The sequence below is a fragment of the Bufo gargarizans genome, chromosome 8 (genome assembly GCF_014858855.1).
Source record: "Bufo gargarizans isolate SCDJY-AF-19 chromosome 8, ASM1485885v1, whole genome shotgun sequence".
Taxonomy (NCBI): domain Eukaryota; kingdom Metazoa; phylum Chordata; class Amphibia; order Anura; family Bufonidae; genus Bufo; species Bufo gargarizans.
Genome location: NC_058087.1, coordinates 102506132 through 102529435, shown reverse-complemented (window position 1 = coordinate 102529435; position 23304 = coordinate 102506132). Strand labels below are relative to the sequence as shown.

Sequence of the window (23304 nt, the reverse complement as noted above, 5' to 3'; positions counted from 1 at the left end):
ATGACAAGGGTTCTAGCCCTATATATCGCATATCGCACATGCTTAAAAATTATATCGCAATATAGATTTTAGGCCATATCGCCCACCCCTATTTTTGTGTGTAGCCCCTCCTGATTTGGTCTGTTCTCGCCTCTTAGGTTTCCAAGGAGGCAAAGAAGAAACCTAAAAAGCTGTCAGTGTATATAATGTTTCAAGCGGCTTCCAAATAATTATGCTAGGATTGTATCACTAATGGATGATTTCAGAGTTATGATGCAGGAAGAAATTAAATCCTCCTTGTCTCTCCTAAGGGTCCTCTCCCCCCCCCCCACTATGGCCACTATGGGGGTGGAAGAGGTGCAAAAAAAAAACTTCCATCCAGGGAGAAATGTTTGGGGACTAAGGGTTAAAAAGACATGTGTATTCCCTATTAATGAAAACATAAGAGACATGATTTTGGAGGAATGGTCGGACCCCAAAAAAAACATCTGGGTTTGTCCAAAGCTTTAAAAAACAGTCTGCTCTTTGATCCAACAGAATCTAAGATATTAGATGAGATACCTAAGATAGACGTGCAAGTGACAAAGGTCAATAAGAAGACAGTATTACCCTTTGAAGACGCATCCCAGTTATGGGATCCCATGGACAGGAAAGCAAATTGTGGGAAGAAGGGATGTTTAACCTTAAAGGGGTGCTGCAGTTTGTTTAAACTGATGATCTATCCTCTGGATAGATCATCAGCATCTGATTGGTGGGGATCCGACACCCGGGAACAGCTCGAACAGCTGATCGGAGGGGTTCCTGGGTGTCGGAACCCCGCCGATCAGATGCTGATAATCTATCCTCTGGATAGATCATCAGTTTAAATAAACTGCAGCACACCTTTAAATCGAATATCGCTGCAACATCTGTCGCTAGTTCCATGTGCCTTTTGGCTAAGCGAGCTTGAAAATCATATTCGGGATAAAACCCCTAGAGAGGAGATCTTGAATTCTATTCCCTTGCTAAAATCGGCCACTGCTTTCTTGACGGATGCCTCTGCCGAGTTTGTAACATTCTTAGCCAAAGACGTGGGCCTCTCCAATGCGGCTCACTGAGCTCGTTGGATGAAGTGTTGGTTGGGGGTCAAGACTTCTAAAATGAAGTAGTGTGTGTTTTCGGGCCCGTACTGTATAAAATCTTGGAAAAAGCCTCAGATAAGAAAAAATTTTTTTTCCTGAGGACAGACCATACAGAAGCAAATATCCCTTTTGTTCTTCCTTGGGCCAGGATAGATCATATAGAGGAAAGGGAAAATTGGGACACTGGAGCTACCCTAAGGGGGGCAGAGGTAGGGGCTTTTTCCCTACTTCTCAGAGCAAGCCTAGTGATAGACAATGACGCCAATGTAGGGGGGAGACTGAAGAATTTTGTGTAGTCTTGGGCATTAATTTCCCCGAACCCCTGGGCTCGGGAGATTAAGTCTGGTTACCGAATAGAATTGTCTTCATTACCCCCCAAACAGGTTCATTGTGTCCAGTCTCTGACAGATCAGGAAAGAGAATCTGACAGGGTGTACAAGACCTTTTTAAAGATGGAAGTGGTAATAAGGGTTCCAATTTCAGAGCAAGGACTTGGTTTTTACTCCAATCTATTCCTAGTGGGAAAGAAAGGGGGCTCTTTTTTTCGTACGATTATAGAGCTAAGATCCCTGAACATATTCATATTGTACTGAAAATTCAGGATGGAGTCTCTAGGGTCCATAATTTCCCTAATATATTAAAAGATGCCCTAATGTGCTCAGTGTACCTGAGGGACACCTACTACCATGTTCCAATTTATGCCAACTCCCAGAAGTTCCTGAGATTCGCCATCAGGGACCACAGAGGGTTGATATAATCCTTATCAATTCACAGCCCTTCCATTTGGAATTTCCTCTGCACCCAGGATTTTCGCAAAACTTGTAATCTAAATGGTGGCTTTCTTGAGGCAAAAAGGACTAATCTTAGTCCCATACTTAGACTACTTTCTCCTAATCGGCCACACAGAAGACCACCTTTGGTAGACTTATACACTTTCCTGTCAACACTGAGGAAACTGGGCTGGATAGTGAACACCAAAAAAATCAAACCTACAACCGTCAACAAAAATAGGTTTCCTGGGAGTCATTCTAGACTCTTATATTCAATCCACTCTTCTTCCCCAAGACAAGGTCAAAAATCTCTGAGACAAAATCAGAATATTTCAAAAGAAGAAAATCTGCTCCATAAGGGAAGCAATGAGTCTCCTAGGCCTACTCAATTCATACATACCTGCAGTACCTTGTAGTCAACTGCATTTTCCACCTTTTACAAGCCTGGATTCTCAGAGTTTGGAACAGACAACAGATTACCCTGGATTACAGAGTGTCCGTTCCTCACATGGTAAAGTTTTCCCTAAATTGGGGGCAGTCTCAAAAAATCTCTCAAGGGGAGTCTTGTGGAAGAAGGCTCCTTATGTACAAATCATGACGGACACAAGTCAGTCAGGATGTGGGGTGGAAGTAGGGGACTATTATTATCAGGGCTCCTGGCCCCAATTGATCAGCTCTCAATCCTTAAATTTCAGAGAACTAATGGCAGTATGGGAATTCCTGAAAGCTGCAGAAGGGAATCGTCACGGTCTCCACCTAAAGCTTATTTCGGTCAACACAACTACCGTTGCCTATCTCTCCCATCAAGGAGGAATAAGATCGAAAAATCTCCTGTACTTATCCAACAAAATCTTTAACTGGGCAGAACAAAATGTGAAATCCATTTCTGCGATCTTCCTCAAGGGGTTACTGAATCTAGAGGCGGATTACCTTAGTCAGAGGAAATTGGACAAGACAGAATGGTCCCTGAACTCAGACGTTTTTCAAATGTTAGTGGACAGATCCAGAAGTGGACCTGTTTGCTACAAAGGAAAATACGAAGGCTGCAAACTTTTGTTCCCTAAACCCACGGGACAATCCCTGGGCATTGGATGCATTTACCCTGCAATGGAACTGGAGTCTGTTACGCCTTTCCTCCGCTTCCGCTCATTCCCAAAGTGATTCAAAAGATCTACCAAGACAGTACAACGTTAATTGTAATAACCCCATTTTGGCCGAAGAAAAACTTGTTTGGCTCCCTCAAGAAGCTCTCCATCTCTGATCCTTGGCCTCTTCCACCCAGGAAGGATCTTCATCAGGGTCCGATTTCTGCACCCCAATCCAGAGTTCCTGAAACTAGGAGCCTGGATCCTGAAATCCAGATATTGAAGCATCAAGGTCTTTTGGACAGAGTAATATCCACACTTAGAGCATGCAGGAAGAAAGTAACTTCTGCAATATACCTCAAGATATGGAAAATATTCTGTTCCTGGTCGGGAAACCCATCTCCAAACCTGGAATGACCAAACATCCAGATCTTGGCATTCTTACAGCAGGGACTTGAGCTGGGGCTTAGACCATCCACCCTCAAAGTACAGGTGTTTTTACAATTCCGATCTTGCCAACCACAGATGGATACAAAGAGTCATGAGAGCAGCCTCCAGGCTTCAACCAACTCTAAAGTCTCGTATTCACCCTTGGGACCTTAATATTGTTCTCCCTGGTCTAACACGTTACCCTTTTGAGCCTTTTCCATACCCTGGATGTCAGATGTGCAGTCTAGAATTAAATTGAGACTACCAAAGATTTCAGGAAGTCAGATAGCCTTCTAATTCAATTTTCAGGCAGAAACAAGGGCAAAAAAATGCCAATCTTCCTTTAGACAGGTGGATTAGGGACACCATTTCCCTCTGCTATGAGACTCCGGGCCTTCCCTGTCCAGAAAATTTGAAAGCTCATTCGACTAGGGCTATGTCTTCTTCTGCTATGTCTTCTTCTCAGGCGGAGAAAGCAGGAGCATCTTTAGAAGACATTTGCAGGGCCGCTACATGGTCTAGTGTTCATACATTCATGAAGCACTATAGATCTTTTAAGAAATTCTGACTTGTCTTTTTGTACGTAAAGTCCTTCAGGCAGTCGCCCCAGCCCTTTGATTTATTATTTTGTATATCTCCTTGTGTGCCGTCGTGGTCATAATATGGAAAGCTGGAATTAGTCTTGCCTGTAATTCAGTTTCCATGAGATCACCACGATGGCACATTATTCCCTCCCAATTATTTGTTTTTTAAGGTAACCTTCTGGTGGGTATGAAGTAATACCTTTCCTTAGGTTATATTTCTCTTTTTTTCCTCTTTTGTGTTAACCATCACCTTTTGCTCTTTATAATTTTGTAAACACCGGTGTTGGTGGTGTGAGGGGAGTTTAAACCTTTCTCTGTTTCTGCCCCTACAGAGGTCAGGGGTCAATCTCCTTGTGTGCTGTCGTGGCATAGAAACGGAGTTACCTGTAAGTCTAATTTCGGCTTTTTTTTCAGTTTACATTCCATATATGGACCGTATACAAAACCATTCATTTCAATGGATCCGTAAAAAAAGTATGCCTTCCATTTCCGTATTTGTTTTTCCGTTCCGGTCAAAGATAGAACATGTACTATTATTGTCGGCATAAAGGACAAGGATAGTACTGTTCTATCAGGGGCCAGCTGTTCGTTCCACAAAAACGGAATGCACATGAACGCCATCCGTAATTTTTAAGGATCCGTTTTTTGCAGACCGCAAAATACTGAAAAAGCCATACGGTCATGTGCAAGAGGCCTTAGGGTGAATAGGACAAGGCATCAAAAGATCCCATGTACTCACCCCCTAAGGGGGGTAATAGTTACTAAGTAAAAAGTAAAACTAAAGTTTTTAAAAGAAAAAAGAAAAAAAAAAATTATATATAAATTTTATATTTAACCCCTTAATCGCCGGCACTTGGCGCTCGAGGTCGAGCGTTCTCATCCTGCAGTCGTTCCTCCCCCCGATCAGCAGAGATCCGGCAGTTTCTATAAAAATAAATTTATAAATAAATACCAAATTTGCAAATTTCCAAGTTTCAATTTCTCTACTTCTATAATGCATATATAAAAAGTATATAGAAGTAGAGAAATTGAAACTTGGAAATTTGCAAATTTTTCCAAATTTTTGGCAAATTTGGTATTTATTTATAAATTTTTTCTTGTACTCAGTTTTACCAGTGTCCTGAAGTACAATATGTGACGAAAAAAACAATCTCAGAATAGCCTGGATAAGTCAAAGCGTTTTAAAGTTATCACCACATATGATACTGGTCAGATTTGCATAAAATGGCCTGGTCCTGAAGGTGAAAATGAGCCCGATCCTTAAGGGGTTAAATAACCACTCTTTACCAATTTACATATAAAAATGTATAAACAATACCAAAATAAACAGTTATGGCTGTCAGAAAATGCTGATGCAAAGAAAATTTAGATTTTATTTCAAAGGTTTGTATTTTTTAAAAGTAAAAACTATACAAGTTTAGTATCTCGGTAATGGTATTGAGCTGCAGAATAAGGACATCATGTCATTATTAGTGCACATTTCACATTGCGATGTCAAAAACCAAAAAATCTTAGCAGAATTGGGCTTTGTTTTTGCATTTTTTTCAATTTTACCCTACAAAGAATTTTTCTCCCAATTTTTCTCCCAATACAAGACATAGTAAATAAATAATAAATAGGACTCCTGCAAAAAATAAGCTTTTATATGGCTGCATGAAAATGTATTTACTGTTCATATTTTAGTTTCCAGGTTTAGAGAAAAGTATAAGGGGAGAAGAATCCAATGAATTCACAAATGATCTTGGTAAGTAATGTTAAATGTGTTCTTAGGATAGGCTGTCAATATTTGTTTGTAAGAGATCCAGCATCCTGAACCCACTCTGTTCAGCTGTTCAGGAGGAGCTCTGAGACCGGAATTATACAGTTTTGTCCACTGTAAGTGCTACAGTTGGTTTTGCAGTGAAGTGAAGGGAAGCACTGCTGCAGTAGCCAGCTTCATTCACTTCCTAGTTTAACAGAGCTTTGTAGTGCTGGCGCTACTTCTAAGCATCTGATCATTTGGGGTGCAGGGGGTGTTGGACCTTCATCGATCTGGTGTTCATGGCCTATCCTGTTGGTAGACCATCAATATAAAAATCCAAAAGAACCCCTTTAAATTGCAATTTCAAACAGACTATTTAGTCATTTGTGAAGGAAAAATTATTTAACTGAAATGTCAGCTCCAAAACACCCTATCCCCCAAACTAGAGTAATCGGTGTATATTGTGAGTGATGCCAAGTCATGTAATTTCTATCCTCATAGTCGCTTACATTCCAATGGTGTGCTCCTACAAACTAGTTGTAAGATGCATTAAGAGGACACTTGTACTCATGCACATAATGGAAAGGACTCAGAGGTTGTCCTCTCAGTGCATTTAACAGCTGGATTGTGTCGGATTGCAAGTGAACATGAAGATAAAAATGATATACTATACACCGCTTACTCTTGTTTAGGAGCTGGCAGATTTCTTTTACTAGACAAAAGAAAAAAATGTCTTGTCTGGTTAGTGTGTCAAGTTGATGATGTTTACCAGCAATTGTTTTTGACATCAGGGTTTTCTTCAGAGGTTCAGTAAATTTGTACTGTGGAAATCTCCATGTTTTTACAACTTTTTTAGTCAGTCCACCATGCCACCTCCATATGTGCAGGGTTAACAAAATGTCCTCAGCAGGAAACAGATACACTTTTTTTCTTATATGAATACTCCCTCTGCCCTAATCTTGATGTGCACAATGGTAAACCTTTGTAATGTTCTTTTGTCACACAAGGGACAAAAGTAGAGTTCAGGAATGTCTGTGGAGCAGGAGAGCTAGTGGCTGCCATATTGCTTCTCCTCCCCAACACACTCTAGGGTCATTTTCATTGGAAGCCAATTTACCTCTTAGAATATTTTTCCCCTCACTCATGACTGCACCTGGAGAGGGTCTGCCTCCCAGCACAGAAAACCTGCAGATGTATAAAGGTAGACCCTCCCACTGCCCTCAGTGGTTTGCTATCCTAAGAGAGGAACAAATGCAGAGAGGAGTTGCTCCCAGTGTTTTCTGGTGCTGGCTGGGTTTGGGGTGTGCCAGATGAGTTCCCTTTTCCATACACCACATAATATGCCTGCAAGGCCTCTTATGGCCTAAAGTTGGCATATGAGACTGACTGCATGGATTCACTGAACACTTGGCCTCCTTTAATTTTGCACCAGAGTGGCAGCGCAGCCTCTTTTGTGATATTGATGAATATCAGATCAGTGGGGGGGGGGGGGCGACTGGCGGAACCCCCGCCGATCATCTGTTTGAAGAGCATGCATCGCTCGTGGGAGTGATGTGTTTTCTTCTGTTTACCTGTTCTCGATTGACATGGCAGCGGTGAGCAGGTGTAACTAAAGCTCCACTGTCCCCATTCACTTTAATAGGACAGCTCTGCCCTATTCACATGAGAAGGAAGTAGACATTCCATTAGTGCTGCATTCAAGTGCTAATGTGTTGGACATCAATATAACAAAAGTGAACAACCCCTTTAATTAGTCTTATGCTGATGTAAGTTCTTTATTCCTTATTTTTCATAGGATAAGCCTAGAAAGTTGGTTAGTAAAACGCCCCATAAGGAATGTGCTTTGTGTAAGACCAAGTTAGGTCCAGCATAAATTATGCTGCGTTTTCACTCCCACATTGAAAGTAGGATGTCGGAGGAATCCTCATCTATGATCAAATGTAGGAATGAAGAGATGAAGTCCATAGTGCCCTTAGGGCTCTTTCACACCTGCGTTCTTTTCTTCCGGCATAAAGTTCCGTCGTCGGGGCTCTATGCCGGAAGAATCCCGATCAGTTTTATCCTAATGCATTCTGAATGGAGTGAAATCCGTTCAGGATGCATCAGGATATCTTCAGTTCCGGAACGGAACGTTTTTTGGCCGGAGAAAATACTGCAGCATTCTGCGCTTTTTGCTCCGGCCAAAAATCCTGAAGACTTACCGCAAGGCCGGATCCGGAATTAATGCCCATTGAAAGGCATTGATCCGAATCCGGCCTTAAGCTAAACGTCGTTTCGGCGCTTTGCCGGATCCGACGTTTAGCTTTTTCTGAATGGTTACCATGGCTGCCGGGACGCTAAAGATAAAGCCATGGTAAAGTGTAGCGGGGAGCGGGGGAGCAGCATACTTGTCATCCGTGCGGCTCCTGGGGCGCTCCAGAGTGACTTTAGGGCGCCCAAGCGCATGGATCACGTGATCGCATGGCACGTCATCCATGCGCATGGGGCGCTCTGACGTCATTCTGGAGCGCCCCAGGAGCCGCGCGGACTGTAAGTATACCGCCCCACGCTCCTACTATGGCAACCAGGACTTTAATAGCGTCCTGGCTGCCATAGTAACACTAAAAGCATTTTGAAGACGGATCCGTCTTCAAATGCTTTCAGTACACTTGCGTTTTCCGGATCCGGCGTGTAATTCCGGCAAGTGGAGTACACGCCGGATCCGGACAATGCAAATGTGAAAGAGGCCTTAAAGGGAATCTGTCACCTATTTTGACAATATGAAACCGTTAACATAGCAATGTGCAATAAAGTACAAACCGGATTCCAAAAAAGTTGGGACACCATACAAATCGTGAATAAAAATTGAATGCAATGATGTGGAGGTGCCAACTTCTAATATTTTATTCAGAATAGAACATAAATCACGGAACAAAAGTTTAAACTTAGAAAATGTACCATTTTAAGGGAAAAATATGTTGAATCAGAATTTCATGGTGTCAACAAATCCCCAAAAAGTTGGGACAAGGCCATTTTCACCACTGTGTGGCATCTCCCCTTCTTACAACACTCAACAGACGTCTGGGGACCGAGGAGACCAGTTTCTCAAGTTTAGAAATAGGAATGCTCTCCCATTCTTGTCTAATACAGGCCTCTAACTGTTCAATCGTCTTGGGCCTTCTTTGTTGCACCTTCCTCTTTATGATGCGCCAAATGTTCTCTATAGGTGAAAGATCTGGACTGCAGACTGGCCATTTCAGTACCCGGATCCTTCTCCTACACAGCCATGATGTTGTGATTGATGCAGAATGTGGTCTGGCATTATCTTGTTGAAAAATGCAGGGTCTTCCCTGAAAGAGATGACGTCTGGATGGGAGCATATGTTGTTCTAGAACCTAAATATATTTTTCTGCATTGATGGTGCCTTTCCAGACATGCAAGCTGCCCATGCCACACGCACTCATGCAACCCCATACTATCAGAGATGCAGGCTTCTGAACTGAGCGTTGATAACAACTTGGGTTGTCCTTGTTCTCTTTGGTCCGGATGACATGGCGTCCCAGATTTCCAAAAAGAACTTCGAATCGTGACTCGTCTGACCACGGAACAGTCTTCCATTTTGCCACACTCCATTTTAAATGATCCCTGGCCCAGTGAAAACGCCTGAGCTTGTGGATCTTGCTTAGAAATGGCTTCTTCTTTGCACTGTAGAGTTTCAGCTGGCAACGGCTGATGGCACGGTGGATTGTGTTCACTGGCAATGGTTTCTGGAAGTATTCCTGAGCCCATTCTGTGATTTCCTTTACAGTAGCATTCCTGTTTGTGGTGCAGTGTCGTTTAAGGGCCCGGAGATCACGGGCATCCAGTATGGTTTTACGGCCTTGACCCTTACGCACAGAGATTGCTCCAGATTCTCTGACTCTTCGGATGATGTTATGCACAGTTGATGATGATAGATGCAAAGTCTTTGCAATTTTTTCGCTGGGTAACACCTTTCTGATATTGCTCCACTATCTTTCTGCGCAACATTGTGGAAATTGGTGATCCTCTACCCATCTTGGCTTCTGAGAGACACTGCCACTCTGAGAAGCTCTTTTTATACCCAATCATGTTGCCAATTGACCTAATTAGTGTTAATTGGTTTTCCAGCTCTTCGTTATGCTCAAATTTACTTTTTCCAGCCTCTTATTGCTACTTGTCCCAACTTTTTTGGGATTTGTTGACACCGTGAAATTTTGAATCAACGTATTTTTCCTTTAAAATGATACATTTACTCGGATTAAACGTTTGATCTGTCATCTAGGTTCTATTACAAATAAAATATTGACATTTGCCATCTCCACATCATTGCATTCAGTTTTTATTCACGATTTGTATAGTGTCCCAACTTTTTTGGAATCCGGTTTGTACCTTCTTACCTACATGGGTCTTCTTTCTTTTATTCAACTTTTCATTGTTATTAAAAAGCAATTTTTCTGATATGCAAATGAAGTCTCAAGGTGCCCAGAGGGGTGTTATTACTTTGCTCTAGTGCCCAGTAACGCCCCCCTGCAGTGCCCAGCCGGCCTTTCTTCCAAGCCCAGCCGGCCTCCTAAGAAATAAATATCCTCCCACATACTTGCCGAACGGCGCCGCCCCCTCCCCACTACGTAATTTAATTTATTCACTGCATCGTCTGTGCTCCCTCATCTCTTTGCCTACGGCGCCGCCCCCTCCCCACTACCTCATTTGATTTATTCACTGCACGCACCGGCCCATGCTTCCTCCTCTAGAATCTCTCAGAGGCAACAGTGCTCTGATTAGTGTCGCTGGGATTGGCGCATGCCCAGTGACACAAGTGAGGCTGTTGCCCTCTGGAGCAGGAGTATCGTGCAGGCACTCAGCGATACTGCGCCTGCGTGGGATTTCGGAGGAGGACAAAAGAGGAGGAAGCAAGGGCCGATGCAGTGAATAAATGAAATTACGTAGTGGGGAGAGGGCTGCGCCGTAGGCAAAGAGGAGGGAGCACAGACGATGCAGTGAATAAATTAAATGACGTAGTGGGGAGGGGGCGGCGCCGTTCGGCAAGTATGTGGGAGGACATTTATTTCTTAGGAGTCCGGCGGGGCTTGGAAGAAAGGCGGGCCGGGCACTGCAGGGGGGTGTTACTGGGCACTAGAGCAAAGTAATAACGCCTCTCTGGGCAACTTGAGACTTTATTTGCATATCAGAAAAATCACTTTTTAATAAGAATGAAAAGTTGAATAAATGAAAGAAGACCCATGTAGGTAAGAAGGTACTTTATTGCACATTGCTGTTAACTGTTTCATATGGTCAAAATAGGTGACAGATTCCCTTTAAGAGTAAAACGGACACCCTACAGGTATTCTCGAGATAAATCCTCTTCTGTCTCAAATTACTCAGAAGGGCATCTCTGGGGATTTGAAAGCCCGGAGCAAGATTTGGGGGGGTTCTTTGAGGACAAAACCCCTTTTTTCCTACAGATGATGTAGATCAGTTGTGGAAAGGGCTACTATGAATATTGAGGAACCTAAGGAAGTATGAACTGAACAGGATATTATGTTTTGAGGGGTTAGAAGATAGAAAGGAAAAATCTCTTTATTCATAAGAATTTGGCTACTCTTATTTCTAGGGAATTAAAGCGGTTGGTAGAAACATAGAATGTGTCAGCAGATAAGAACCATTTGGCCCATCTAGTCTGCCCAATATACTGAATACTATGAATAGCCCTTGGCCCTATCTTATATGAAGGATGGCCTTATGCCTATCCCATGCATGCTTAAACTCCTTCACTGTATTTGCAGCTACCACTTCTGCAGGAAGGCTATTCCATGCATCCACTACTCTCTCAGTAAAGTAATACTTCCTGATATTACTTTTAAACCTTTGCCCCTCTAATTTAAAACAATGTCCTCTTGTAGCAGTTTTTCTTCTTTTAAATATTTTCTCCTCTTTTATCTTGTTGATTCCCTTTATGTATTTAAAAGTTTTTATCATATCCCCTCTGTCTCGTCTTTCTTCCAAGCTATACATGTTAAGGTCTTTTAATCTTTCCTGGTAAATTTTTATCCTGCAATCCATGTACTAGTTTTGTAGCTCTTCTCTGTACTCTCTCCAAAGTATCAATATCCTTCTGGAGATATGGTCTCCATTACTGAGCACAATACTCCAAATGAGGTCTCACTAGTGCTCCGTAGAGCGGCATGAGCACCTCCCTCTTTCTACTGGTAACGCCTCTCCCTATACACCCAAAGCATTCTGTTAGCATTTCCTGCTGCTCTGACATTGTCCTCCTACCTTTTAAGTCTTCTGAAATAATGACCCCTAAATACCTTTCCTCAGATTCTGAGGTTAGGACTGTTAGGACAGAACAGATCCCTGTGGTACTCCACTGGTAACAAGACCATGGTCTGAATATACTCAATTAACTACAACCCTCTGTTGTCTGTCCCTCAGCCACTGCCTAATCCATTCAACAATATGGGAATCCAAGCCCAAAGACTGCAATTTATTGATAAGCCTTCTATGTGAGACAGTATCAAAAGCCCTACTAAACTCTAGATAAGCAATGTCTACTGCACCTCTGTCATCTATTATTTTAGTCACCCAATCAAAAAAAAAATCAATAAGTTTAGTTTGGCATGATCTCCCTGAAGTAAACCCATGCTGTTTTTAATCTTTCAATCCATGGGATTTTAGATGTTCCACAATCCTCTCCTTAAGTATAGTTTCCATTAATTTCCCCACTATTGATGTCAGGCTAACTGGCCTATAGTTGCCAGATTCCTCCCTACTACCTGTCTTGTGAGTGGGCCCAACATTTGCTAATTTCCAATCTTCTGGGACGACTCCTGTTACCAGTGATCGGTTAAATAAATCTGTTAATGGTTTTGCTAGTTCACTGCTGAGCTCTTTAAATAGCTTTGGGTGTACCCCATTAGGCCCCTGTGACTTATTTGTATTAATTTTAGAAATCTGACTTAGAACCTCTTCCTCTGTAAAGACACATGCATCAAAAGATTCATTAGTCTTCCTTCCTAACTGAGGTTCTTTTCCTTCATTTTCCTTTGTAAAAACTGAACAGGAGTATTCATTGAGGCAGTCCGCTAGTTCTTTATCTTCTTCCATATACCTTCCTTTTGTTTTTAAATTGGTAATAACTTGTTTTAGTTTCCTTTTTTCATTTATGTATCTGAAGAATGTCTTATCGCCCTTTTTCACTGACTGAGCTAATTTCTCTTCTGCCTGTGCTTTAGAATCTCTTATAACTTGCTTGGCCTTTTTTTTTTTTTTTTTTGTTTTTTTTACTACTAAATGCTATCTTTTAGTTTTTAATGATTTTGGCCACTTCTGCTGAGTACCACAATGGTCTCTTCCTTTTTTTGCTTGTACTGACAAGCCTAATCCAATTTTCTGTTGCCTTCAATGGTGCCACTTTTAAGTAGTCCCATTTCCCCTGGACTCCATTGAAACTGTTCCAATCTGATAGGGACTCGTATACCACTAATCTAATTTTAGGAAAGTCTGTTTTCTCAAATCTTAAACTTTTTGTTTTTGTGTGAATCAGTCAGTGTACTTAAGTAAACCACACTGACTGGTGATCACTAGATCCCAAGCTTTCCCCTACAGTAATATCATATACCAAAATCCCAATTGTGAATACTAAATCTAAAATGGCTTCCTTCCGGGTTGGCTCCTCAACTACTTGCTGTAGAGATAATCCCAGTAGTGAATTTAGAATATCTATACTCCTGGCAGAACTAGCTATTTTGGTTTTCCAGTTTAGATCAGGAAGATTTAAAGTCTCCCATAATGATAACTTCCCCCTTCAATGTCATTTTAGCTATTTCCTCAACTAGTAGATTATCTAATTCTTTGACTTGGCTAGGTGGTCTATATATCACACCTACACGAGTTACCTTATGATTATCAAGCTGGAAGGTAACCCAAACTGACTCTAAATTGGTCTTGCTAACTTGTATTAGGAAATTAGCTTTTATGCTATTTTTCACATACAGGGCCAACCCTCCCCCTTCTTGCCTTCTCTGTTTTTCCTATATGCAGAGACCCCTGGTATTGTTATATCCCAGTCATTACTCCCATTTAACCACGTCTCGGTAACCACCACTAAATCTATATTCTTAGATGCCATTAAAACCCTTAATTTTATTGATCTTATTCCCTAAACTGTGAGCATTTCTAGACAAGACTCTGAGCTTGTCATTTCTTAACCTATGTGCTACTGGCATCTTCTGGCATTGTAGCTCTATCTCGGGGTTGGTAAAATGTAAATATCCCTTTGAGTCCAATTCTGTAATTTGGGATGGTGCTCCAAAAATTGAGGTCTATATTAAGGTGTCTCATAGGTCCTCCCTTCTCTTTGATGATTTGGGTCAGTTAAAGGGAATCTGTCACCAGCGACCTCCCTATTTGACTATTTGCATAGAAACATAGGACTTTGGTTCACCTGATTTTAAAAGTTTTTCTTTTATTTTCCCAAATTGATACTTTTTTTGTATGCAAAGGTGTGGAGCTTGGGTGCAAGCATAGCAGTAGTGACTCCCTCATTGCAACAAAGCCTAATTCGTATATAAAAAAAAAAAAGTTGCATAACTCGGGAACGTAGCCTCGGATCAACAAAGAGGAACAGCGTTTTAATCTGGTGAACCACAGCTATGTGTATGCAAGCAGTTGGATAGGGAGGTCGCTGGTGACAGATTCCATTTAAAAGATCCCACAGATAGAAAGCTTTTTTTTTTTTTTTTTTTTTTAAGAGAACCTATGAGTCATTAGGTGCCTTTTTAAACCTAATATTGCTGCTACCTGTGCTGCTAGGGCTCTTATTCTGAGTCAGAACAGAAATTTAGTGGGGGGAAAAAGTCCCAGAGAGAAAGAGAATAAGTTGAGATGCTCCACAGAAACCCTAAAATCCTGTAGAGCCAGAAACCAGCGGGTGACACTGGCATTGTTGCCCGTTTTCTCCCTTATATATTTCCTCCCCAGGAGGTAGTATTGGAGGTAATCAATTGCCCACTTAATGGCCAAGCATTCTCTCTCTCAATTGTAGAACAATTCCGCTCTGTCGGACCGCTTTATGCTGAGATGACAAACTGGATGCTCCTCCCCATTTATGACCTGGGACATCACTGCCCCTAAGCCTACTTCTGAATGATAAACTCTTGGGAGAAGTCAGGAGCTACCAAGACTGGCTGTCTACAGAGGGCCGACTTAAGCTTCTGGAAGTCCTCTTCAGCCTCGGGGGACCACTTGATCATAGCAGACTTTCCTCCCTTTGTAAGGTCGGTCAGGGGTACTGCTATGTCAGCGAACTTGGGGACAAATCTCCTATAATATCCCACAATACCGAGAAATGCCTTAACCTGTTTCTTTGTAAGTGGGAGGGGCCATTCTTCGATAGCCTACACCGTTTATTTACTTAATTTTATCACCCCTCTTCCATGATGTACCCCAAGTACCTGGCCTCTTCCATCCCCATGGCACACTTACTTGGATTTATAGTGGATCTGGGCTTTCTTAGCGCATCTAGGACGGCTTGAACTTTACAGAGGTGACACACTCTCACGACTGAAGATCACTGTCATCCAAGTAAGCTGCTTCATATTCCCTGTGTGGGCGTAAGATCTGGTCCATAGCCCTCTGGAAAGCAATGCAAACCAAATGGCATCCTTATGTACTGGAAGGACCCTTCTGGTGTGGAAAACGCTGTTCTCTAGCTTCTTTCGATAAAGGAATTTGCCAATACCCCTTGGTAAGATCTAGGGTAGTTATGTAGCGAGCTGGCCCTAGTCTCTCAATAAGCTCATCTACCAGGGGCATGGGGTATGCATCTACCTTGGATACCTCAGTTAACTTACCGTAGTCGTTACAGAATCGCCACCCTCCATTGGGCTTTGGGACTAGCAGTATGGGACTGGACCACCCACTTTGAGATTCCTCAATCACCCCCAGCTTTAACATGGTCTGGATCTCCTTGGAAACTACCTCCCTACGGGCCTCGGGAATCCTATACGGTTTTAAATTTGCTCTTGCATGAGGCTCTGTGATAACCAATGTTGTGTAAGATGAGTTTAACCCTGGTGTTTCTGTAAACAAGTCCCAATTCTGCTGCAACAGGAGCTTTCATTGGTATTTTTGGGTAGGGGACAGGACTTCTGCAATCTTCAAATTCTCTATGGTTGGCGTCTGGTTGGGTCATCAGACAAGGGGCTTCAGGAGGATCCCTATGTTTCCATGGCTTAAGTAAGTTGATGTGGTAAATCTGATAGGGCTTTCTCCTACCTGGCTGATGTACCCAATAGTTAACTTCACCCACCCTCTCAACTATCTCATAGGGTCCTTGCCATTTTGCCAGGAATGTGCTCTCCACTGTGAGCACTAGGGACTGTCTAAGATGGGCCGACCTGTTATACAAACCGGATTCCCAAAAAGTTGGGACACTACAAATCGTGAATAAAAACTGAATGCAATTATGTGGAGGTGCCAACTTCTAATATTTTATTCAGAATAGAACATACATCACGGAACAAAAGTTTAAACTGAGAAAATGTACCATTTTAAGGGAAAAATATGTTGAATCAGAATTTCATGGTGTCAACAAATCCCCAAAAAGTTGGGACAAGGCCATTTCCACCACTGTGTGGCATCTCCCCTTCTTACAACACTCAACAGACGTCTGGGGACCGAGGAGACCAGTTTCTCAAGTTTAGAAATAGGAATGCTCTCCCATTCTTGTCTAATACCGGCCTCTAACTGTTCAATCGTCTTGGGCCTTCTTTGTTGCACCTTCCTCTTTATGATGCGCCAAATGTTCTCTATAGGTGAAAGATCTGGACTGCAGACTGGCCATTTCAGTACCCGGATCCTTCTCCTACGCAGTCATGATGTTGTGATTGATGCAGAATGTGGTCTAGCATTATCTTGTTGAAAAATGCAGGGTCTTCCCTGAAAGAGATGACGTCTGGATGGGAGCATATGTTGTTCTAGAACCTGAATATATTTTTCTGGATTGATAGTGCCTTTCCAGACATGCAAGCTGCCCATGCCACACGCACTCATGCAACCCCATACCATCAGAGATGCAGGCTTCTGAACTGAGCGTTGATAACAACTTGGGTTGTCCTTGTCCTCCTTTGGTCTGCATGACATGGCGTCCCAGATTTCCAAAAAGAACTTCGAATCGTGACTCGTCTGACCACCATTTTGCCACACTCCATTTTAAATGATCCCTGGCCCAGTGAAAACGCCTGAGCTTGTGGATCTTGCTTAGAAATGGCTTCTTCTTTGCACTGTAGAGTTTCAGCTGGCAACGGCGGATGGCACGGTGGATTGTGTTCACTCACAATGGTTTCTGGAAGTATTCCTGAGCCCATTCCGTGATTTCCTTTACAGTAGCATTCCTGTTTGTGGTGCAGTGTCGTTTAAGGGCCCGGAGATCACGGGCATCCAGTATAGTTTTACGGCCTTGACCCTTACGCACAGAGATTGTTCCAGATTCTCTGAACCTTCGGATGATATTATGCATAGTTGATGATGATAGATGCAAAGTCTTTGCAATTTTTCGCTGGGTAACACCTTTCTGATATTGCTCCACTATCTTTCTGCGCAACATTGTGGGAATTGGTGATCCTCTACCCATCTTGGCTTCTGAGAGACACTGCCACTCTGAGAAGCTCTTTTTATACCAAATCATGTTGCCAATTGACCTAATTAGTGTTAATTGGTCTTCCAGCTCTTCGTTATGCTCAAATTTACTTTTTCCAGCCTCTTATTGCTACTTGTCCCAACTTTTTGGGGATTTGTTGACACTGTGAAAATTTGAATCAACTTATTTTTCCTTTAAAATTATACATTTACTCGGATTAAACGTTTGATCTGTCATCTACGTTCTATTACGAATAAAATATTGAAATTTGCCATCTCCACATCATTGCATTCAGTTTTTATTCACAATTTGTTTAGTGTCCCAACTTTTTGGGAATCCGGTTTGTATATTTTAGCTTGTGCCTCTTGAGCCTGGAGAATATGCTCCTTCACAATGGGCATTACCTGAGCTATTCGCTCTTGCAGTGTGGTGACATGTTCAATTACGGTTTTATAAGGTGTGACCTCGCTCGCTATATTGAACAGCCCTCGAGGATGCCTGCCATACAACAATTCAAAAGGTCAGAACCCTGACACTTGAGTTGAGGCACCTCTCTGAGAACAGTAGGTAAGGCAACAGTTAATCCCAATCTCTGCCATCCTTTTCAACTACTTTCTTCAACATGGCCTTTAATGTTGTGTTAAAACGTTCTACCAAGCCATCTGTCTGTGGGTGGTAAACCGAGGTGCGTAACTAGGTAACTTTTTGTACTTTACAGAGATCCTGCATTACCCCTGGTCGGTCAGCATCTCCTTGGGCAGCCCTGTTCTAGAAAAAATCTGAAACCTCTCTCTGGCGATAACCTTGGAGGAGGCCTTTCTCAAGGGTAGTGCCTTAGGGTACCGGGTGGCAGAATCCATTACAACTAATATATATTGGTGCCCCCTAGCAGATTTTTCCAAAGGCCCTACCAAATCCATCACTAGTCTCTCAAATGCAACCTCGATAATAGGCAATGGTATTAGAGGGCTGCGGAAGTTTGCGACTGGGGAGATTACTTGACACATAGGGCTGGACTGGCAATCCCTAATTTCTTTGTAACACCCTTGCCAATAAAACCTTTGTAAAAGCCTTTCAAGGGTCTTATCTGCCCCCAAGTGTCCCCCTAAGACATGGCCATGTGCCAGGTCCATTACCATGCGTCTATATGGCTTGGGGACCACCAGCTGTTCCAATAATTCTTCACCGATTTTAGTCACCCTGTACAACAAGTTTCTATTTCCTCACCTTTCGTCTGCCCCTGGCTCTTTAGGTGCCCCATTGACTACACCCACATTATGTAAGGCACCTTTTAAAGTCTCATCTCTGAGTTGGGCGGTCCCAAAGTTCCCCCGAGATACTTCTAAGTCGGGGAAAGTCTCCTCAAGGGCAGACTCCTTCTCATTATCACCTACCATGGACGAGAATGGAAATTCAGGGACAATCCAGGTCAATCGGCACAAGGCTGTCTTTGCACGCAGGGCTTTGTTGCGGTACCGCCCTGGCCCAAAGATCCCAGAACAAAAGACAATCCCGGCCAATGATAATCTCGTGCATCAGCCCCGGCACCACCCCTACCTGGTGGGACACCATACCCTCCTCTGTCTGTCTTAAAGGTGACCTGGGCCACTGGGTAAACCTTGGCATCACCATGAATGCAGGTGACCCTCCAAGGTTTTCCCAGGGACCAACCTATGAGGGATACAGGCCATTAGGAGCGTGACCTGGCTCCCCGAGTCCAGTTATGGGGGTGTCATTAACGCTGATTGAACAGAATGGAAGTCCCTCCCTAGAGTTTGGAACAGCACTACATGCAAACATGGAGCTTAGTCTCCCCAAGTAACAGTCCATTTGGTTCGAGCTGATGGACTGTGCACTGGGCCGCTATATGTCCCGGGGCATGGCCTCTCCAGCAGACAGTGGCGTCTCTAGCTTTCAAATTTTGGGGGGGCACACTGGGGGCCAGGACAAAAGTAGGGGGGGCAGCTATAACAATGATACATTTTCACAAGTACGCTTAGAAATGCTGCGATACTTTACCCAATACCTAAAACCGCAACAGGGAAGAAAAGTCCAGCTGTCTGTGGATGACACTTTTATAGAGAGGGGGATCTGTGGATGACACTGCTATGGGGGGGATCTGTGGATGTCACATACCGTGTAATGTATAGCATCTTATGCTATATGTGTCATCCACAGATCCACCCCATGACAGTGTCATCCCCATTTCCCCCTCCATAACAGTGTCATCCACAGATCTCCCTCCCCGCCACTCACAGGAGTGTACATTTGACATTTCTAAACCGTAATCCATATCCTGCAGTAACTTTAAATCAGGATTAAGCGGCCGCTCATCTCTACTAGTACCTTAACCTTACACCACTCGGCTAGCTTCGGTAACAGGGCCAGGCTACAGCCTGCAGGTCCTGCCTGTTAGTTGTTATCGATCGAGTGCCGATTTCTGCAGGTCAAAGCATACGGATTACAGTTTAGAAGAAATGTACACTCCTGTGAGCGGTCCAGTGGCGGATCAGAGCCTGGTCTCGGGAGGGGCACTTCCAGATTATTTTCTGTCCGCCGCCACGGAACAAGGGTCCTTTTAGAACAGACTACACAGTGTAGAAGCATACTATATATTGTGGGGCACAGTGTAGCGGTATACTGTATATTGTGGGGCACAGTGTAGGCTATATGTGTATAACAAACATATTTCACATGAACACTTACAGTTACTTGGCTTGGCCCTTGGGGGTCTCGGTCGCCACTTCCACACTTTGGCCGGGGGCTCGGTGGAGCTGATGTTGTGTTTTATCCTAATGAGAAAGATTTCATAATAAGGATTTGGAGAAGGGGCAGAGGAATAGCAGAGCAGGGAGAGGCTGGTGCTGCTACTAGGGGTCATACCATGTGGGAGTAATAAAGCCCACCATAATGCCCCCCAGTAGTAATAATTCTCCTTATAATGTGACAATGCAAAACATACCCCCTTATGCCCCCAGTTGAGCTAATGTCCCCCATAATGTGCCAGTATAAAATACCCCTATATAGTGCCCCCAGTAAATGCCCCATAGTGCTCCTCTCCCCCTTCCTCCTAGTGCCCCCATAATGTACCAGTATAAAATGCCCCAGTAGATGCCCTCAATGTCCCCCATAATTTTGCAAGTATAAATTACCCCTTCTTAGTGCCCCCGTAAATGACTCCACGTGCCAGTAATAAGCCCCCATTACGTGCCAGTAATAAGCCCCCCATTACGTGCCAGTAATAAGCCCCCCATTACGTGCCAGTAATAAGCCCCCCATTACGTGCCAGTAATAAGCCCCCCATTACGTGCCAGTAATAAGCCCCCCATTACGTGCCAGTAATAAGCCCCCCATTACGTGCCAGTAATAAGCCCCCCATTACGTGCCAGTAATAAGCCCCCCATTACGTGCCAGTAATAAGCCCCCCATTACGTGCCAGTAATAAGCCCCCCATTACGTGCCAGTAATAAGCCCCCCATTACGTGCCAGTAATAAGCCCCCCATTACGTGCCAGTAATAAGCCCCCCATTACGTGCCAGTAATAAGCCCCCCATTACGTGCCAGTAATAAGCCCCCCATTACGTGCCAGTAATAAGCCCCCCATTACGTGCCAGTAATAAGCCCCCCATTACGTGCCAGTAATAAGCCCCCCATTACGTGCCAGTAATAAGCCCCCCATTACGTGCCAGTAATAAGCCCCCCATTACGTGCCAGTAATAAGCCCCCCATTACGTGCCAGTAATAAGCCCCCCATTACGTGCCAGTAATAAGCCCCCCATTACGTGCCAGTAATAAGCCCCCCATTACGTGCCAGTAATAAGCCCCCCATTACGTGCCAGTAATAAGCCCCCCATTACGTGCCAGTAATAAGCCCCCCATTACGTGCCAGTAATAAGCCCCCCATTATGTGCCAGTATTAGGTAAGTACCCCCCCCCCCCCCCCCCAAGTATCACTATTGTAAAAAAAAAAAAAAAAAAAAACACTTATACTTACCTCAGTGTCAGCGATGCGATGCAGGCCTCTTCTCGCTGTATGGCTCAGGCGGCGCGATGACGTCATCGTGCCGCCTGCGCCGGCCTCTGATAGGCTGCAGGCACTAGGCCGGCAGCCTATCAGAGCAAGGGGAAGGGACACGCCTCTCCCTCCCCTGCACCGCCGCTTAGTGATGGGAAGTTCGGATCTTTTAGGTGAATCGGTTCATTTGAATCAGCTCATTCAAATGAACCAATTCATGAATCGGATCTTCGGTTCACTTGGTGAGTCAGACTGCTGAGCTGACTCGCAAGTGAACCGAAGACTCTAGGTGCCGGTGCGCATGCGCAGATGCTTGATACATTCGATTCACTCACTACTTGCTGCGCTGCTGACTCAGTGCAGTTGGCTCGTCTTCTTCAGCTCTCTCTGAACTCTGATTACTAGTATTGAGTGAGTCAGGAAGAGTGATTTATTATAGTAAAGGGAAGCTGAGGCTGACGCCGGACAGGAGGACTCAGGAGTCAGACAGGAGTCAGAAGCTGTCACTGTGGTGTGCAATGTGAATTGTTGTCTGCTGTGCATTGTTACCCACAGTGACAACAGTCTGACACTGACAGTACAATCCATAAAGGTGATGTGAACCCACCCTTAGGCCCCTTTCACACTTGCGTTGTCCGGATCCGGCATAGAGTTCCGTCGTCGGGGCTCTATGCCGGAAGAATCCTGATCAGTTTTATCCTAATGCATTCTGAATGGAGAGAAAATACCGCAGCATGCTGTACTTTTTGCTCCGGCCAAAATTCCTGAACACTTGCCGCAAGGCCGGATCCGGAATTAATGCCCATTGAAGGGTATTGATCCGGATCCGGCCTTAAGCTAAACGTTGTTTCGGCTTAAGGATACGACGTTTAGCTTTTTCTCAATGGTTACCATGGCTGCCGGGACGCTAAAGTCCTGGCAGCCATGGTAAAGTGTAGCGGGGAGCGGCATACTTACCGTCCGTGCGGCTCCCGGGGCGCTCCAGAGTGACGTCAGGGCGCCCCAGGCGCATGGATAGCGTGATCGTATGTACACGTCATCCATGCGCCTGGGGCGCTCTGACGTCATTCTGGAGCGCCCCAGAAGCCGTGCGGGGACTGTAAGTATACTGCTCCCCACTACTACTATGGCAACCAGGACTGTAATAGCGTCCTGGCTGCCATAGTAACACTGAATGCATTTTGAAGACGGATCCGTCTTCAAATGCTTTCAGTACACTTGCGTTTTTCCGGATCCGGCGTGTAATTCCGGCAAGTGGAGTACACGCCGGATCCGGACAACGCAAGTGTGAAAGGGCCCTTAGTTATATAGCTACTGAATGAGATGCCTTTAACACGTATATCTCCTGAGAAGCCAATTTGATTCTAAAGGGTTAATTTAATTCAACCTGTAATCTAAACTCTTGTGTCATCTGTCACTTCTCCCATCCCTTAATCTTATCACTGTTGCAACAAAAGCAGCCTCAGTGTAACCTGTTCTACAGCCTGACTCACTGCTCTTTTAACTCAATGAATCTAATGAGTCACAAACTAAGTCGGATCTTTAGATTCTTTTAACTTGTGACTCATTCGATTCCTTTCTATTAGACTCCCCTGCACTTACTTGTGTGACTCAGACGACTCGATTCAGAGAGCTGCCAGTGTGCTTCCCCTGCCCCCTCAGCTCTGGTTGGTGATTGGTTGGTGGGCGGGGAGGGGTGGGGCTGGCAGAAGCCAGCTTCCACTCTGAGATCATATTACGCTCCTCCCCGTCCCTCCCTCAGGCTCCGGCTCCCTGAGTCCCTGCTGCCAGCAGCATGAGGTGAGAGACTCTCTGTGACTGAGCGGAGCCGTTTCAAACGGATCGGATCAGTCAAGTGAATGCCGCTGGCACAGGCAGTAGTAAGGAGATGAGCGCAATGGAAGCGCTCATCTCCCTGTGCCTGGCGGCTCACTTGGGG

General features: G+C 44.1%; 1 protein-coding gene across 3 annotated transcripts in view; it reads left to right on the top strand.

Moving 5' to 3' along the window:
* Nucleotides 1–23304, top strand: part of INPP1 (inositol polyphosphate-1-phosphatase) — a 149484-nt gene that overhangs the window by 58019 nt on the left and 68161 nt on the right. For all 3 annotated transcript variants that reach the window (XM_044304079.1, XM_044304077.1, XM_044304080.1), the window contains exon 3: nucleotides 5652–5712. In XM_044304079.1, the coding sequence (XP_044160014.1) occupies nucleotides 5652–5712 (61 nt within the window). The remainder of the gene's footprint in view (nucleotides 1–5651; nucleotides 5713–23304) is intronic.